Here is a 19,335-nt window from a genome sequence, read left to right as displayed (position 1 = left end):
TTTTTTTATAAAGAGGATTTTAAGTATCAAGCCTGTTGCTGTAAGATGTCTCATGCAGTCACCCATTCACCCTGTGTAGCAGCAGGTCAGGGACATTTAACGCTATCACCATCCGTCCATCCATAGGTAGGGTCTCATGTTTTTCAAGCTGGTTTTGAAGTTCCTGTGTAGCCAAGTTGACTGTACTCCTGATCTCTTACCCACCAATGCTAGGATCCTAGGCAGGTGCTACCATGGCTGCTTTTGTGTAGTTCTGAGGCTGGAACCCAGGGCTCTGTGTTGCTAGATAAGCACTTTCCTAACAGAGCTGCATCCCTGGCTGTATTTTTAAGGATCAGACATATTTAAAAACAACAACAACAACAACAATAACAACAACAACAACAACAAAATGATGAACCAAACTACAGAAGTTCAAATAAAACCCGGCTAAGTAACTGTATTGGCAAACCATACTGGAGGTCCAAATGAGAGTGAAGAGGGGGACCTTTGATGCTTTATTTAAAATGTTGGCATTTGTTTGTCACGAGCTTTATCCTGGGACTCAGGATAAAGCCCAGGGCTCAGCGCATGTAGACAAGCATTAACCCCCCCATACCCCCATTATGTATATAATTTGTATCACGAGAAGACATTTATCTCAACGCTTGAGTATCTTCTCAGCTCTTGGTGTGATTACTCTCATCCCAGCCCTGCTTCACACTCTCCCTTATGTACCTCACAGGCTGAAGGAGCTGCTCTATATGGGCTTTCGATCCATGGAGTCACCATAACTGTGCAAAAGGACAGGGGAAAGAATCGATGCTGAATCAGGGGTAGATGGGAGGTGGGTTGCAGAGCGACTCAAGGGACAACCCGGGACATAATAGAAATGGCAAGTCTCTCTGTGGTTGTTTTGTTTTGTTTGTTTGCTTTGTTGGTTTTGCTTTTGTCTGAACAATGGTGGGCATAGTGACTCCCACCTCAGTAGACTGGGTGTTGTGGCAGCCCTAGCGCATGCTGGTTTACTGCCGACGGTGGTGGTGACCTCGCCGTGCAGAAGGACAGTGATTGTCTCACATGTCCTGTCTGCGTGGGACAGAGTCTTCGAGTGGTGACATTGTCTGAACTGTGTTTTGCAGATATCCATGACGGCGATGGGAGCTCAAGCAGCGGCCACCAGAGCCTCAAGAGTACTGCCAAGTGGGCATCCTCCCTGGAGAATCTTCTGGAAGATCCAGAAGGAGTGCAGAGATTTAGGGTTCGCCTTTTCATTGTTCATTAGAGTTGATGCAATAGGAAAAGTTTTGACATGTGTATGAGGGGGGACGGAGGTGTGGGGACCAGGGCAGTGTTTAATACTGACTGTCCTGGCTACAGAACTAAGAACTGTTCATCTGTTGCAGCAGTCTTGGACTTCCACTATGGGACATGGAGCCTGTCTCTGGTTTTCCTATAGTTAGTGGGGAGGTGATTGGGGTGATAGGGGAGGATGGTTTACCTAAATGGGGCTTAGAAGAAGGATTTTCAGAACTGGCAAGGATGATCTGGGTTTTTGGAGTATAAAGGTCTGTTCTTTCCAGTATCAGACCCTCTCTGGATGCATCACTGGTGAGAGAGGTTGGATGGTAACTGACAAAGTGAAGCTGGTGAAGCCCAAGGAAGGGCTGATGGACAGGAATGAGCTAATGCCACCAAGGAATGGCTTTTCCTGCCAGCATAACCACTGCTGCCCGTGGCAGGTCACACGTGAATCCCATACTGACCCTGCAACTTGGCTTTTTAAGTGATGGGGCAAGGTGCTGCTGGTCCCTATGGGGCCCCTGGGGTGGGAAGTAGAGCTGTGAGCATTGTCTAGATGCCAGCGAGGTTTGAACGCAGCCGTAGAGCTGGCCACGTGCTGACTCCTGGGAAAGCACACCTTTAACTTAAAATGGTCTCCATCACTGTGATTTGGACAGGCTTAATATGTTTTCTTTTCTTTTGTTTAAAAAAAAAGGGCCTGGCTTTGGAGGAATGCACTTTGTTTAAACAGTGTCTGGAAGGGGCTGATATATCTTCCACTTTAATTTACTTTTTGGTAATTTATTGTTAGCTCAGAAATGCAAGTAGATTCCCGCTTCATTTTTATTGTGTCTTGCAATGTCAAAACCATTAAGGTGAAATGCGTAAGAAATACTTGCTTCAACATTAAACACGTTCTTTGTTTTTCCGGGTGGAGTTTTTTCAAGGGCTGATTAATCCAGGCTCCTCGGTCCACTTTTGCCAAGTCATCTTCTAAAGGAAACACATCTTTTCTCAGTGTTGAACACTATATGATTCCCTCTCTCCCTTTTTATCTATAGGAGTTTCTGAAAAAGGAATTCAGTGAAGAAAATGTCTTGTTTTGGCTAGCGTGTGAAGATTTCAAGAAAATGGAGGACAGGAAGCAGGTACCTCTCTGCCTTCTGCTTTCCTGATGGACTCCCCCTCATTATTCTCCCTCAGACACCTGTTGCCTAGATTTGGGAAGTGCTCAGGTCACCCTCACTTATGCCAGACTCAAGGGAAGATTTAAATTTTTCAATGGGTACCTCATGTTGACCAAATATTAATATTTTTTTTTAAAAGAGGGCAAATTAGCCATTTCTAAAGAGAGCTGTTCAAGAGGCCAGCGTTCAGAACAGACATAAACATTTTTCATTTGTAATTTGTCATTGTGTGGGCTGTTTTCTTTATAAATAAGTCATGAGGGTGTCTCCTGTGTGTGACACCAGTGTTGTCAGGTGTGAGCCACACGATTAGCAGATGTATGTGTGGCCATGAAAGCCCATGGTTCATCAGACAGACTGCCAGTAGCTGACAGGCATTCTGTGTGAAGTCTGTGACTCTTCCCAGAAGGTGTTTGCTTCTGTTAAAGGGAGACTTCAGGCTCCATGCAGCCAACGGAGGGAGGTATGAGACAGGTGAGCTGGGTGGGTTTCTGACGTTAACTCCTTGTTTTTCCAAGGCTGTAAGTCCTGTGAAAGAGTGTGAATTCTGGCCGAGGATGTTGGCAGTGAGGGGAAGGGGTTGAGCAGAGGGTGCTCTGTCCTGTTTCCAGTGCCTGCACTGCTCACAGAGGGCCCCGAGAGGTAGGCTTCCCATGCTCAGCATCTGTCTTCTGCTCACTTCCAGGAGGGCACTAGGCCTTGGCTTTACCACCCTTGTACTTCTCTGTCCCTGGGACCTGGGGACCCCTCTTCCTAGAGAGTCTTCTCCCATGATTAGACATTCTGATTCTTTTATTCCTTTTAATGCTTGGGGTCAGGCAAACACCTTACCATTGAGGCGTGTGCCCAGCCCTTATTGCAGTCTTTGGAGACAGGGTCTCACTAATTGTCCAGGTTGGCCTTGAATACATTCCTGGCAGGCCACTGAATCTGAGTAGCTTGGATTACAGGCTTGTGCCTGTTGTTCTAAAGTAAAGCCACCTAATTTGTCAATATGGGAACTAATTTTAGTTTATAACTTTTCTGTCTTAGTTACTGTTCTATTGCTGTGAAGAGATACCATGACCAAGGCAACTTATAAAAAAGAAGAAAAGCATTTAATGGGGCCTTGCTTACAGTTTCAGAGGGCTCGTATATCATCATCATGGCAGGGAGTAGGATGGCATGGCAGACACAGAGCTGGATCACACACACACACACACACACACACACACAGAGAGACAGACAGACAGACAGACAGACACAGACACAGAGACACAGAGAGAACACGCTAAGTAGATATGAGGCTGGTCCTGGCATGGGCTTTTGAAACCCACAACAAGGTCACAACTCCTAATCCTTCCCAAACAGTTCTACCAACTGGGAAACAGGCATTCAAACAAATGAGCGTATGGAGGTCACTATTATTCAAAGCACCATGCTTGCCCACATAGATGTTTCTTGTTGGCTGCCAGGTTTGGAGGTTCTGTATCTAAAAACTGGAATCTCCAGGGCTAGCAGCCATTAAATGTTTGTAGACAGCAGCCTAGAAATCGCACCTTGCTGCTCTCTTTAAAGGCTCTCTAGGATGGGACAGTCTGTGGTCTTCCTCTTCAAAGTAGGCAAGAAGCGATTCTGAAATGGGTTTCTCTGGGTTGAGTCTCCAAGGCTGGTCCAGCTCTTCTAGAGATGATTGCATCTCTCTGCTATTTTCTGCCCAGGGGAAGGGACATAGTGGGGGAAGAGTGGAAAGTTGTACCAGCATTAGAGAGGTAGGATTCAGGAGTAAGGTTCCCTTGGAAGGAGAACACACCATTCACCCCTGTCCCCAGCACTAAAGACAGGTCTGGGAGAACCTCTGCTGCATTCTGGTCTTGAACATCTGGTGTGACGAGCATCACACCACGAGCGTCTAGCTCAGAGTCAGGTGGCCATGCAGACGTCCTTCATTTGCCTTGTTCTTTGAAGGACAGGGGTGGGGAGGACCCACAAGAGAACAAATCTATCCTTGTGGCTCAGACAGGAAGTAGAGGTCCTGGGCAGAGCTGAGCTTAAACAGTGCTCTGGAGGCACCCAGCCATCTTCCTACAGCACACCTACCCTGTGTGTGTCTGTTTCCCTGCAGTGCCCAGTCCATGCAGAATGCCAGGGATTGTGAAAAGCCCTGGAGACACCCACCTCATGGACAAACCAGATGAGCTTCTTTAGAGTACAAAGCTCTGCGAGTATGATGCATGTCAACATGGGAAGTGTGAAGCCTGAGGACACGCAGGCAGTGGAGGTCACTGAGGTCTACCGGGACCAGCAATGGTGGCTGGGAGAAGGGAAGCAGTGATTCTAGAAGTAGGAACAGAACTTGGAAAGAGCTCAGGGCAGGGTGGGAGGGTCCTGCTTGCTGGGGAGCTGCTGGGATGTGTTTGAAGTTAAGGATAGCTGTGGTCAAATCTGGGAATATGTGTGCCATGACAAGGAGGGGACCTCGAGCCCTGGCCCTGGAATGTCCCTATAGGACCTTAATGTTCTATGTGGCAGATGTAGTATTGGGTGGCACTGCCCTGTTGGAGTAATCTCCTGTTTGGAGATCTAGAATCAGCAGCCCCTCTCTTTACCCCCATGCCCAACACCTATCCCAGGGCATCTGGAAGGCTTGTGTCTCTAAGTCTGGGACATACCGAGCAGTGTAATGAATGCTGCATTGATTCTCTATTCTGTCTAAGGCACAAAGATGCTTGTCTCAAACTCTCCTTTGGAACATCACAAGCTAGACTTTCATCTTGTGCGTTTTTCTCAGTGCTCTTATCTTCCAAGCTCCAATAGACCAGCTCACCAAGATTTGAACACTCAGTGACTTTTATAGCCCAAAGTTGTAACCTCAGGCTTTGCCACCCACACCCAAATTCATGAAATAATGACTCTGAGACTGAATTATTATGAATAATTGCCTAGGCCAAAAGCTAGGGCTCATTCCTCAACTAGCTTGTAAGTCAGGTATCCTGTTATTCCATTCTAAGTCTTACCATGTGGGGGTTAGCCCTCTTCAGGTTCACACAACTGTCTCTATCACAGTTTAGGAAGAATCTCCTGTGCCTCTGACTCTCTCCTCTCCAGAAATCCTCTCTCTCCTGGAACTTCAGTGTCCCTATTTCCTGTCTAAGCTCATAGGCCAACAGCATTTTATGGGCAGGTGAAGCTTCCACACATTGTACAAAAGCTTCCCTCTACACAGAGTTCCAAAGGCTTTCTATAGTCCTCCTCAGAACTACATGGTCAGGTACACTGTAGGAATGCTTTACTCCTGGAATCAATATCTATGCTAGTTAAGGTTACTATAGCTTTAATGAAACAAAAGCCACTTGGACAGGAAAGGCTTTATTTGGTTTAGACTTCCACATCACAATCTACTCTTGAAGGAAGTCATGATAGGAACTCAAACAGGGCAGGAACCTAGAAGTAGAAGCTGATGCAGAGGCCGTGAAGGAGTGCTGCTTACTGGGTTGCTCATCATGGTCTTCTCAGCCCCTGTTTGTATAGTACCCAGAAACACCAGTCCAGGAGTTGCAGCACCCATGATAAATGGGCTGGTCCTTCCCACATCAATCATTAATTAAGAAAACTAAGGCTGTCTATAGCCTACTCTTATGGAAGCATTTTATCAATGGAGGACTCCTCCTCTCAGATGATCCTAGTGTCTGTCAAGTTGACATAAAACTACCCAGCGCGTTGCTGCTGGGGAGGGTGGAGTCATTGGTGACACCGGCATGTCTGGGTCTTGGTCTGGGCCACAACATTGAGCTTTCCCACTGCTACGTGTGATTTTCGAGGTCAGTGGCAGCCAGTGTTAGGCTACTGCATGTTAGTGACATAAACATGCAGAGTCAACCTCTGGAGCCACAGGCTCAACTGGGGCCGACTGCTAGGGAGGTAGAACTAGGCAGTTAGCTCTGAGTTACTCGTTTCCAGAAGTGGAGGAGGAGGCAGGCCCTGCAGAAGGCACCTAACTGAATTTCACAATCAAACTTACCACATCTGTCCCAAAGGGAGCGTGGGAGGTTTTTATCTCTATCTGTACTCAATTGAGGCAGCTGTGAGCCTGATGCAAATCAGGCTTTCACCCTTCTGCTAGCTTAAGGACAACTGGTCGATCTGCTTTCTTTCTTTTCCTGGTCTGTGCTTGCGCATGCACAAGCACACACACATGTGTTGTGCACGTGTGCATGAGGCTTTTTTTGTATGTGTGTGAGTACATGTATGAAAGTGCTCATATACATTTCTGAACATGCATGTGGAGGCCTGAGACCGATGTGAAGGTATCATCCTCCATCCCTCTTCCATTTCAGTCACTGAGACAGGGTCTCTCAATTAAGGCCAGAGCTTATTCATATGGCTGGTCTCACTAGCCAGCTTGCACTGTCTCCTCTTTCCCAGGCTGAAATGGTGGGTAAAGCCACTGTACATAAGTTCTAGGGATCCAGATGCTGGTGCTCACTGCGTGGTGATGGCGTCATCTCTGGGTCTCGGTGACTAGCTCACATTCACTGACTCTGAGCATCTTGTATAACATTCTTCTCCATCTTTTGCGGTTTGTCCTTCTGTGTCCTGTGCCCATGAGTCCAGGAATCATTGTCTTTCTTTCTCTCCATAATATCCAAACATCTAGATCCATGCCCGGTACACAGTTTGTTTCTTCCCGTCTGTGGGATGACGGGTGTGCCCTCCAGTTAGGCTGCCTTCTGAAACCCTGGACATGACAATGGGTCTGAAAGATAGGAATACATTCCAGCTTGCTAGGGCTTTCATTTTTAGAAGTCTCAAAAGGTAGAGCATCCCCGAGTCTTGATTGTCTCCCACTGTGGTCCTGAGACTCTGCAGACTATTGGGCAAAGCGGGGCTATGACTTAGGAAGACCTAACATTGCATGTGTCGAGCAAATGCTGGGGACTCTGGGAAACAGGGAACACGACACTTCCTGCCTCCAGTCCTCAGAGTCTCTTGTTTCTTATACCTTCCTTTGGTCAGTACTCAGCACATTCCACTTCTCTGTGGTTTAAAACCTTTCTCTCATGTGCCTTTTCCCTATGAGTTATCATGTGAGGTATTTTAGCTTTTAGGATAATTCGACATTTATGCCTTATAAAACCACAGAGACAGGCTGGAGAGCTGGCTCAGCAGTTCAAAGCCCAATGTGCTCTTCCAGAGAACTTAAATTTGTTTTTCAGCACCCATGTCAGGTGGTTCATGATGTCCTGTAACTCTAGTTACTCGGGGTATGATTCCTCGGGCCTCTGCGGATACCCACATATATCTGTACATCCCCATCCATATATAAATAATAAAAAAATATTAAAGAACAGAGAAAGCTCCCACAAGGTATTTACTTTTTAGTTAACCCTGAGTTCATTTGTTCATTCATTCATTTGTTCATTCATTCATTCATTCATTCATCCATTCACTCACCCATCTTCCCATTACTCAGTCACCTCATGTACACTGAGCCTGTTTACTATGTGGCAAACATTGAAAAGGACTTGGCCTCTTGTACCAATCTGTGCAGACCACATCAAGAATGGGACAGGGAGGTGGGGTAGGAACTGCTTTTCTAGTGTTCACAGCCCTGAGAGCGCTTTGGGCCAGCATTTAAATATTATAGCACCTTGGATTTTGATAATATTTTAAAGCTTAGAGTCATGAGAGTCTATGGTGGTATTGTTGGTTTTGTTGTTTTTTTTTTTTTTTGGTGGTGGTGGGGTGCTATTTTTTACTAACCACTACAACTTGATCTCATAACTGGGTCTATTTGGGGGTGATTTTTTTTTTAAAGTGCTTTTGAAAAAAGTTTAAAATGTCCCTTCAAAGCAGTTTGTGCTCTATGAGTGAGCGGATTGCACAGGAAAGGCACATCGCCTTCACCCCCAGCTCCCGCCAGAACTCAGCTGCCGTCTAGTGTGGGCACTGTCTTTCTGACTACAGCCTGTGGTATGAAATTTAATCCATTTAATCCATTTCCATCATGGGAATGGCAGGGACCACACTGAACCTTAGGAACCCGCCGTGGCCTCGGTCCTTGTGCTCCCTGTCCCATGCCTCTGCTTCTCCCTCTGTGAGACACGGGATGGACTTTCAGGGTAGAGGCCTAGTAGAGCACAGGCAGTGTTTTAATAAAGCATCAGCTGCCCCTCTTACCCTCCCTTCCCCCTTTCTTCTACTGGAGACAGGATCTTGTGGTGGTGGTGGTGTGCAAGACACATATGTAGGACCAGCAGAGAATGCCAGGTCTCTGGGTCTCTCTACACCTCATTCCCTTGAAACGGAGGCTCTCTCTGGAGCTCACCGGTGTTCTCCAGCGAGGCTGACAGCAGTCGCAGTGATCTTCCTAAGATACGCTCTTGCTCTGTTGCCCATGGTAGCCTTGGACTCTTGGCCTCAAGTGATCCTCCTTCCTGCAGATGCCTGTAGCCATAACCAGCTGTGTGTGTGTGTGTTTCCTGTGATGAGCCCTCTCCCCTGACTTGAGCTCTTAATTGTAATCTTTTTCTTTCCTCCTTTTCATCTCTTTGGCTTTTGGTTCCTACTTTTTTTTTTTTAAAAGACTTATTTTATATATATGAGTACACTGTCTGAAGAAGACACACCAGAAGAGGGCGTCAGATCTCATTACAGATGGTTGTGAGCCACTGTGTGGTTGCTGGGTTTGAACTCAGGACCTCTGGAAGAGCAGTCGATGCTCTTAACTGCTGAGCCCGTCTCTCCAGCCCCTGGTTCCTCCTTTTATTTATTTATTTATTTATTTATTTATTTATTTATTTATTTTAAAAGATTCTGAATTTATCTTTAGATGTTCTTTTGGTCTTTTCTTGGTTTTGGGTTTTTTCTACAGGCAGGGGCCTTCCAGTTCCTTCCTAGTGGACTGCAAGTCTGATGTGTTCATAAACTGGACACATTTCCATCCAGCTGTCTGGGAAGGCTTTGCTGATGGTCTGTGGTTAGAACTCACCTTGGCACCCCTGGCCCCTGGGGCTCTTTGCTCTCATTGCTCTGGAGCCTCATTGATCGATTAATTAATCAGTCAATCAATTTATTTATTTATTTTGGAGCTGAGGACCCAGGCACTCTACGACTAAGCTGACCCCCAAATCCAGTCTTTAACTTTATTATTAGATTTACTCATTCATTTTCTCTGAGAATGTTTTGTGTTCACATATGCATGTGAGCCATGTGTCTGCTTGCTGGCTGCGGAGGTCAGAAGAGGGCATTGGATCTCCCCAGGAACTGGATTTACAGATGATCACGAGTCACCTTGTGTGTGATGGGAAATTGAACCTGGAAGAGCAACAAGTGCTCTTACTCTCTGAATCATCTTTCCAGTAGGAGGAGGGAGGCTTTAGAGAGGATTTATTTATTTGTATTTCACGTGTATGAGTGCGTGCATGTATGTCTGTGCGCCATGTGCATGCCTGGTGCTCGTGGAAGCCAAGAGAGGATGTCAAATCCCTGGAAAAGGCATTAACATTAATCACGAGCTTCGATGTAGGATAACAATGTATTTTTATTTACATGTGTGGATTTGTGTCTGTGTGACTTTGTGTGTATGTCCATGGAGGCCAGAGGAGGGCATTGGGTCCCTGGAGCTCCAGTTTCAAGTGCTGTGAGCCACCCAACATGGGTGCTGGGATCTAAATTCCAGTCCTGTGAAGGGGCAGGAACACTCTTTTTTGGTGGTGGTGGTGGTGGTGATGTGGGGCAGTAAGAAAGTCTTACCATATAGCCCTGGCTGTCCTAGGACTCACTTTGTAGACCAATTTGGCCTCAAACTCAGAAAGATCTGCCTGCCTTTACCTCCCAAGTGTTGGAATTAAAGGCATATGCCACCACACCTGGATAACAGGAGACTCTTAACTGTAGAATTATTTTACAAAAAATATATTATTTGTGTGTATGCATGTATGCAGATGTGAATGTACAGGTACTACCACACGTGTGGAAATCAGAGGACAAGTTTTGGGAGAAACACTCACAGAGGCCACTACCACTTGGGAAAGGTTATGGTAACTCGGCGGCCCAGGGTTGGGGTGGGTGCTGAGAACACAGCTTCCCTCCTGTTGACTTCCTTCAGTGGAGGTGCCCAGACCCCCATTCTCCCTAGACACGTCTCTTCCACCCTTCTCCAGGCTTGCTCGGGTGCCCAGGCTTGTCCCTCCTGCGGCGGTCCCCTCTGTTCCTACCCTGATCACTCTTCTTTTCCTGGCCTAGTCCTCAGAAAGTACTTTGTATCATTTAAAACTTTCAAAGTTACATGTATTTCAGTGCAGTATGGAGGTCAGAGAACAACTTGTGGAAGTCAGTTCTCTCCATCCACCACGTGGATCCCCCGGGTGGGGTGGGTGGGGTGAAACCCAGGTCGCCAGGCTTGGTAACAAGTGACTTTACCTGCTGAGCTATCTTACCCGTGCACTTCTATTTATTTGATGTCCCGGCTCCATTCTCTTTGTGAAACAAATATGAATGCAGTTCATACACGATCGTGTCCTGTTTTCATGTGTTCTCTCTTGGGTCCACCTCTGGTTAGAGAAGATACAGAGGCTGATGGGAGATGTGTCCCAGAGTCAGGCATGCTGCAGATAGGGTGTGGGCCATATGAAGAGATGCCACAGGGACTTGAAGCTCCACCTTCCTAGAGGAGAGACTAGAGGAGCACTGGCCAGGAGGTGACCTTCCCTTCTCTTGGTGTCTCTGGGACTCCCTACCTGTGTTGCCAATGGTCAATTGACTCATGGGCCAGTAGCTTGGGAGACTGTCGGGCTGCATGGTAGAGAGTAGTTACAGCATCCAGGGCAGGACTCAAATGTAGGGAGTGGCTTGGAGGACACAGGGCCTGCTGAAGGAGAAAGATAGAGTCCGAGACTCCTGAGAGAACAAGGCTCTTCTGGCGAGGGAGCAAGGTGAAGAAGGCAGATAGGTACCCAGGACTGGAGCCAGAGACCCCTGGAGGGGCTTAGCAACCGGAAGCAGCCAGGAACCCCCAGGCAACATGGCCCAGTCTGCAGGATTCAGCTGAGAAGTTGGAGAGCAGAGCGGGTGGGAGGAGCTCCCGTCTACTCTTGAGCTGTGTCTGTAGAAATTGGGAGTGAGGAGGCTGATTGCCACGAGGAAGTGAAGTGAAAGCTTTTATGGTGGCTGAGCATCAGCGTGGGCTCTAAGTGGGAGAGAAGAGACCACACCACACCTTCCTGAGCACTGGACAACTGATGACTTGGCTGTTCTAAGCAGACGGGTGTCTGGGGCTCTGAGCAAAGTGAATTCACTTCTCTCTTAAACCTACAGTGGTTGGGAGCAGGGTTTCAGGCTGACTTCCTACCCAGTGTTGGTGCAAATCAGGCTTTATAGCACCTGCAGGAAAGGCCCTGACCTGTGCCTGGAAGGAGCAGAGACCGGATACATCTATCTGTCTCAGGGAAGGAGGGGCTGTGGTGAAGGCGGTGGCTAGGTGCGTATGCTAACACTTTCACACACCCAGAACTGACTCCACCAAGGGAGCTAGTCTGTTCTTATTCTTACAGGGGCTAGAACAGGGTTAACAAAACTCTGGAAAAATCTACCAGAATAACTCAAACAAGCAGTTCTTCTTTTCTGTTCAGTGTTCTCAGCCTGGACACCAGGCCTTCCCGTGACTGGCCTGTGGTCAGCTGTCTCAGGGTTTCCCTTTTCAATCATACTTCCTATCCCTAGCGCAGATAAACTCAGCTGCTCATCCATTCTCCTGCACCCACTGCATCAGCACAGGGACGTACCCTGCTCTCCACGGCTGGGGAAGGACAGCTGATGAGAGGGTTGGTTGAGAGCTGGGGTCTGGACACCAGCGGCCCCGGCACCTGCTTCCTCTCCCCTGGGCCACCTGCCCCTACATACGGAGTCTCAAGCTGCTCACTTATGTGTCTCATTTTCAGAACTACCCAAGAGAGCCTGAATTCATGTGGGCCATGTGTGTGCATGCGTGCATAGCGGAACATCTGTGTTCGTGGATGTCTGAGGAGGGGAGGCCTGCAGACTCTTGCATGCAGTTCTTCTCATCTGGCCAACTGAAATTCTACTTTCATGAAGTAACTGTAAAACAGGAAGTGGGTTTCCAAAAATGTTCCCTTCTGACAGAATGGGGGTGGTGGGAGACGCTCATGGCTCTGTGGAGCTGGTGGGTCTCTGAGAGACATGAAGTTCCAAACTGCCCTTCCGGGCGGGCCTCATGATGGTCCCCAGACCTATCCCAGGAATAGTCATATTTATCTTAAGAGGCTCCCATGTCTTTGAGTTTGACATTAATTAATTGCTCCTGTAGTCAGAAAGAACAGACACAGGGCTTTGAGTGCTGGCTCCCTCTGGGCACTGTTCCTGTTTCAGCAGAGAGTCAGGCCTCAGCCGCACAGGGTCTTTTGCTTTCTGGTGTCTGGCATGAAACAAGCTCATTTTCTTCCATTTTTCAAGCACTACTAATTGAAAACTTCCAGGGGTTTTCATAAGAGCAGAAGTTTTTGGAGCCGGATGTTCCCTCATTGAAGCAATGCAAGTGCCCTCCGAGGCTCAGAGCCTCTCTGGGGGAAAAGTGTTTCCTTAGGGCCTCCTGACCACCCCCATCTCCTCCACAAACCTCAGGTGTGCGCTACATGTGAAAGGCATTTCTCCATTGCCTCGCTCTGTGGGGCCAGAGGGGGCCAGAGACCTGAGGTTCACACAGGAGCTATCTCTGCTGCCACAGACGACTGACTGACTCCATCCTCTTCAAGAAGAGGGAGGGAGTGCAAGGGAAGTTCTGGTGGAGAGTGCTGAGTCTGCAGCCCTGCCCACCACAACTTTGAAGACTTTAAATAAAGCTGGCTTCTGCCATCAGGGAAGGTCATAGCCCTGTCACAGTTCTTAATTGCTCCTACCATCAGGACATGTCATGGCCCTGCCACAGCTCTCAGTGTAATGAGATTGCAGGTGAGTGAACATCTTGTCAGCCCTTGTCTCCAAGATTTCCAGTGGGGCTGCGCTGGGGACTTTGGGCATACAGTGAGTGTTCTTTCTCTGCATTACTTACACCTACTATGCGATCACTTGATGGAAAACTTCTTCTTCTGGAAGACTGATAAGCCATCTATCCTAGAGAGCTCAGTGTGCCTTGTGGGACCAGACTGGGACTGAAGTTTGGAGTCAGACTGTCCTGGTGTCACCTGTCCTGGCCCTGGTCCTCATTAGGAAACCTGCATTACCAGGGGTGGCGGGTGCTGGGGGGAGGGGAAGACCAAGAGGTTAAGGGAAACAGGCTCAGCATGTCCACAGCACAGCAGACATGGGGGGTGATACATGCATGCCCACAGCACAGCAGGCACAGGGAGGGGGGTGATGCATGCACACATGGGTTGTTTCATGGGACTTTATTTGTCTTGGTGACACACACATAATTAAAAACCTTTGTTTGGAGTGTCTCCATGGCACCGAGTGTATTCACAATGCTGTGCAGGCACGACCACTTACTGGATCCCAATTCCTCCCAACCCTCCGAAGAGAATCCCCAGGCCCACCATGCCTCTGCTCCAGGTTCTTCCAGGTTCTTAGTCAAGGAATTGAAATAAAGGCTGTAAAGTAGCAAGGGAACCGGGCTGGTGAGATGGCTCAGTGGGTAAGAGCACCGACTGCTCTTCCGGAGGTCCTGGGTTCAAATCCCAACAACCACATGATGGCTCATAATCATCTGTAGTGGGGATCTGATGCCCTCTTTTGGTGTGTCTGAAGACAGTGTACTTCACATAACTAACTAACTAACTAAATAAATAAATAAATAAATCTTTAAAAAAAAAAAAGGTGAAAAGGGAAAGTATTCAAAAGCCGAGCCATAGTTCAGCTTGGGGGGGGGGGGGAAAGGCACTGTCAAGAGGGACAACAGAGGCCAGGCAGGGCCCCAGCACTCAGGAAGCAGAAACAGATCTCTGTGTGATGCCAGCCTGGTATACATAATGAGTTCCTGGACATCCAGGGCTACAGAGTGAGACCCTATCTTAAAACCATCTACTGATTGACAGCGGGCCACACCAGTGCGGTATACTCAGGGGCCCCAGCTTATTGCCTGGGACTACTTTGATGGGTCTTGAGGGCGGAGGGGCTGTTTACTAAGGGCCATGCTATGGGTGGTTCTCTATTTTAACTGACATGTCTAAGATAGAAATTTTACTGAGTGTATGTCCCTTCCCACAATGCGTCTGATTTGAATTATAAGCCACGCTCAGGGGTACATAGGCAAAAGATGGTAAAATAGAGAGATTCTCTCTAAAAATTTACTTAGAGGACACAGTTTGTCTTATTGCTCAACCACCCAAAACTAGTTCAGGTCAGGTTGGCCCCCTCCCAGTGTCCCTAGTTCTGACTGGAGTATGACTGAATGGAAACATGAATAATGCTTGGTGGTTGTTAAGGAAAGGAGACATTTATGCCATTGTTTGCAATGAGCTGCCTGTGTAGCTCAATGCAGACGGGGGTCCTAGGTCCCTAGGTGCATTGTTAGGAGAGGACGCCTGCGCATATAATACGTGGAGGTGCAAGTCCTAGATTGCCAGGGCATTGCTGGGAGAAGGCTGTGTGCACATCCCAAGCTGAGTGGAAGTCCCAGGACGCTCAGTTACCCTTGTGCTTGCCCACCTCATCCCTATCCCCAGTGTTTCCTCCCACAATCTCGAGCAACCACTAATCTTTCTGTTCCTGGGCATCTGCACATTCTTGTGAATAGCACGACACCGGACGCAGCCTCTTGTGTCTGGTTTCTTTCATGTAGCTTAACAGTTCTGAGGCTCATTTAGGTTTGAGCTTTGACCAGTGAGTTTCATTCCAGCTTAGGACCGGGTAACATTCCCATGAGCTCTGAATTGGGAGGGGTCACGGGGTGACCCCGAGTCATGCTGGATTGCCACTTTCATTGTTTCTGAATGGTCAGGGTAGCAATTTTGTTTCAGAACACTTGGCCTCAGAAGCATTATTAGGTGTGGGGTAGGCCAGGCTGCTGTGGGCCTTCTCTGGGAGCTTGGCTCTGGAGGCTGCAATAGCTCCCAGCTGCAGCTCTTCCAGGGCCGGCTGGAGGGTGGAGCTGGCTTTAGGCCAGGAAAGGCTGTGCTGGTGGATAACAGTCCAGCTTCTCTGTCTCCTCCAGATGCAGGAAAAGGCCAAGGAGATCTACATGACCTTCCTGTCCAATAAGGCCTCTTCGCAAGTCAACGTGGAGGGGCAGTCTCGGCTAACTGAAAAGATTCTGGAAGAACCACACCCTCTGATGTTCCAAAAGCTCCAGGACCAGGTAATGTGACCTCCTTGCCCATGCCTTGATCTGAAAAACTATCTATGTTCACTCCAGGCCTGGGAGAATTCTTCAGGGAAATGCTACATTCCCGGGGAAATACCTCATCCAGCTGTGCAGGCCAAGGTTATTGGGGAGCTCTGATTGACGAAGGTTGGGGAACCCCAGTTTCTGAATTTGGACTATGTTGACTCTTATTTTATGCACCATTTGAACTCCTGGGGTTCTCAGCCATTTCCCCGCAGGTGGGATGGGAGGCTGGGTCTGTCTGAGGGATGCAGGTTAAAGAAACACAGCAGCTGCGAAGGGAGGGGTGGCTAGGGAGCCCTACGGATAGTGGCAGGGAAACCAAGACCGGTCTTGTTAAAATAAACAGGCTCTCTTACTGCCAGTGGCTCAAAGCTGTAAATAAATTTATAACGACATAGCCATAACGACAAAGTGAAAATTTTACAGTATATTCCAGAAGAGGTAAGTTTAAAAATGGACATGTTAAAGAGGTAAACCATAAGTTTTCTGGCAGAATTTCTTAGGAGGAATAGCCAATAAATGTCACTGGACAAAAGGGACATAACCTGATATTCAGACCTGAATTTATAAATGTGTGTGCACATCTGCACTCCTCTGTTAAATGTGAGACTGGCTTTGGGTCAAGCTTGCACCTCTGCCGGGAAGGCAGATTGAGGCTAAGAGAGCCATGTTGAAGTAACATGGAACAGCTGTTGAAGGTAGAAAGAAAAGGTTCTGGAAATAGCTGTAAGAATTCAAAGTAGCAGGAAAGCTGGAGGTGTTTTTTTGTACATACACCAGAAGATCTTCCTCACTGCCTGCCCTGAGGAGACCATTCACACACTTGAAGGGTATGTTAAAACTGATGGTTCGCCTACTCCCAAGGCTAACTTCTCAGAACTCTAGATCATGCATGGTGTGGAAACACTTCCCCATGTTCTTAGGGAAGGCTGGCTTTGCAGGGCTCAGGGCTACACACCGTGGAGACTGCACTATCTGTGTAGGGCTCAGGCTACACACCGTGGGGACTGTGCCATCTGTGTGTTGGCTGAGCTTTTGCTTTTGCAGAGGGGCTTTTTGATCACCTGGTGCATAGAGCCTAGAGCAGCTTTTCTGAACCTGTGGGCCGAGAACCCTTTGGGGATCGCACATCAGGTATCCTGTATATCAGATAGTTATGTTACAATTTATAACAGTAGCAAAATTACAGTTATGAAGTAGCCATGAGATAATTTTCTAGTTGAAGGTCACCACAACCTGGGGAACTATATTAAAAGGTTGCAGCTTTAGGAAGGTTGAGAACCACTGGGCTACAGGATGTCCCAGCATCCAAGAGGTTCCATGTTGCTCCTCATCTGATAGAAAACAAAACACCCAGGCAGAAACATGAGCAGAAGTACTTTGAGAACAGTTTCCAACCAACACAGTGGGGAATGTAGATCCCACGTAAATTCTGAATAAAATTTGGGTGTTGAGGGAACTCTGTCTGGGTGTCTGGGGAGACTTATCAAGGGCCTTCTGCAGGAGTGATTTTGAGCAATAGGCATAGATTTGGGAGAGAGAGGAAGAAAGAAAAGGCAGTTTTTGTGACTGTGGACCCATGGGAACACCTGTCTATTCTGGCCCTCAGGATCTTCTAAAAGGCTCCTATGGATGCTTTGAAGTACATCCGGTGTTGAAAGGTTATCCAGCTACTAGGCTCTAGCTTATCTGCAGTAACATTGGCCAATGCTGAGCTGTCCTGAGAACTGCTGTCTCACTTGGCATGTCTTATCCTGGTTTTGTTGGGCACAGAAACACGGCTCAAGGAGTTGTAGTGGTTCCTTAGTTAAAGTCACTCAGAAAAACCATGGGCAGTCTCTATCCCTCATAGCCTTTATCTATCTTCCTGTTCAAGGGCTGTTTCTCTCTGCTGGGCAGAGGCCATGATGTCCTTGGGACAGAAGGAGGATAGGGATCCTGTAGACACAGATACTTGCTTTATGGGGTTACAGAGACCAAGGTGGAAATGAGCTGAGAAAGCCTGGTAGGACTTCACACAGTGGCTTGCATACAGTGCCAAAGAGCCCCACAAGACATCAAAACAGAGGCATCTGCTATGATCTGCACATAGCCTAGACAAGTGTCTGCTGGGGCGGTGGGATGGCTGGCACAGAAAGGAGACACACAGCAGACAGGAGAAGGGTTTTTGTTTTGTTTTGTTTTGTTTTCTGAGTGACACCATAGTTGTTATTCTGAGACATAGTCTGGCCTTAAACTCAAACTCCATTCCTCTGCCTCCCAAATGCTGAGGTCATAGGTGTGTGCTACCACACCTGGCTGAGTGACAAAAGTTTTTAAAAATATTTTTAACTACTTGGAAACGAAAAGATACTGAAGGCTCACCCCTGTGATTTCACCTGGAGATAGCCACTAAACAACATTTCATCTCTACCTGCCCATCCTTCGTGTTCTATAAATAACGTGTGTGACCCGCACTCGTCACCAATGCGGTTCAGAGTTTGACTGTAAAGGAAGTGCTTTTATATCCTGTTGTGAAGCACTGTTGAGAGAGAGAGAGAGAGAGAGAGAGAGAGAGAGAGAGAGAGAGAGAGAGAGAGAGAGAGCCCTCCTAAGGTATAGGTGGGTGGAGGAGAAAAAGCTTCAACCATCCTCTCCCTTGGTACCCCTGGAGACTGGATGCAGGGACTCTAGAGATACACACAGCGTGTGCTGAAGATGTGTTAAGTAGTGTCAGATGATGTATAATCTTCCCACAAGGTTCCTCTGTAGGTGACTTACCCTCACATAGTACCGTGTCTGTAGTTACATCATATTTCTTAGGGAATTATGACAGGAATGGAACGCGTACGCATTCAGCTCTTTTCCCCTATGGATGCACAGCACAGCCTACTCGTGCAGTGTTTGCTGGTTTCCTGGAGGTTGGGGGGGGGGAGGGGTGAAGGCACCTGGGTTTGGCTTCGTGTTGGAAACTTCTGTCTGTCAGGGGCCTAGACACAAAGTGGCTCAGCAGCATCACCTGAAGTCTTTGCTCCCACAGAGCTCCTTTGAGGACCTTGCTTTTTAAAGTGAGGGACATTAAATTAGAGAGAAAGAGGACTCCAAGATTAAAAAAAAAAAGACTTATTCATTTACTTACTTATTTTGTGTGTGTGCGTGTGTGTGTGTGTGCATGTACCTGTGTATGTGTTGCATACAGAGGCCAGAAGTCGACATTGTGTGCCTTCCTCAATTGCTTCTCACCTCATTATTTTTGAAAGAGTCTCTCTCATTGGCCTAGACCTCATGGGTTTGACCAGACTGGGTGGCCAGGGATCCCCCTGCCTTTACTTCTCCAGTGCTGGGTTCCAGATGTGTGTCATCGTGACAAATTTTTCTGTGGGTGCTGGGAATTGGAACTCAGGTCCTTATGCTTGTCCGGCCGTCACTTTGTTGACTGAGCCACCTCTCCAGTTCTAAGTCCAAGGTCTCCTTGAGTGTCATTCACAGCCCCAGCTTCACTATGGTCACCATGTGGCTTATGGTAGACCTCCCTGAATAGGCTACTAACTTCTGCTTTTAGCCATCATCACCAGAAAAGCTTTG

General features: G+C 47.7%; 1 protein-coding gene across 2 annotated transcripts in view; it reads left to right on the top strand.

Moving 5' to 3' along the window:
• Rgs10 (regulator of G protein signaling 10) overlaps positions 1–19,335 on the top strand; it is a 40,948-nt gene that overhangs the window by 12,791 nt on the left and 8,822 nt on the right. For both annotated transcript variants that reach the window (XM_031388473.1, XM_031388474.1), the window contains exons 2-4: positions 1,122–1,240; positions 2,325–2,411; positions 15,598–15,741. In XM_031388473.1, the coding sequence (XP_031244333.1) occupies positions 1,122–1,240; positions 2,325–2,411; positions 15,598–15,741 (350 nt within the window). The remainder of the gene's footprint in view (positions 1–1,121; positions 1,241–2,324; positions 2,412–15,597; positions 15,742–19,335) is intronic.

Source organism: Mastomys coucha, unplaced genomic scaffold, assembly GCF_008632895.1.
Source record: "Mastomys coucha isolate ucsf_1 unplaced genomic scaffold, UCSF_Mcou_1 pScaffold21, whole genome shotgun sequence".
NCBI lineage: Eukaryota > Metazoa > Chordata > Mammalia > Rodentia > Muridae > Mastomys > Mastomys coucha.
This window is presented reverse-complemented; position numbering and strand designations above follow the sequence as displayed.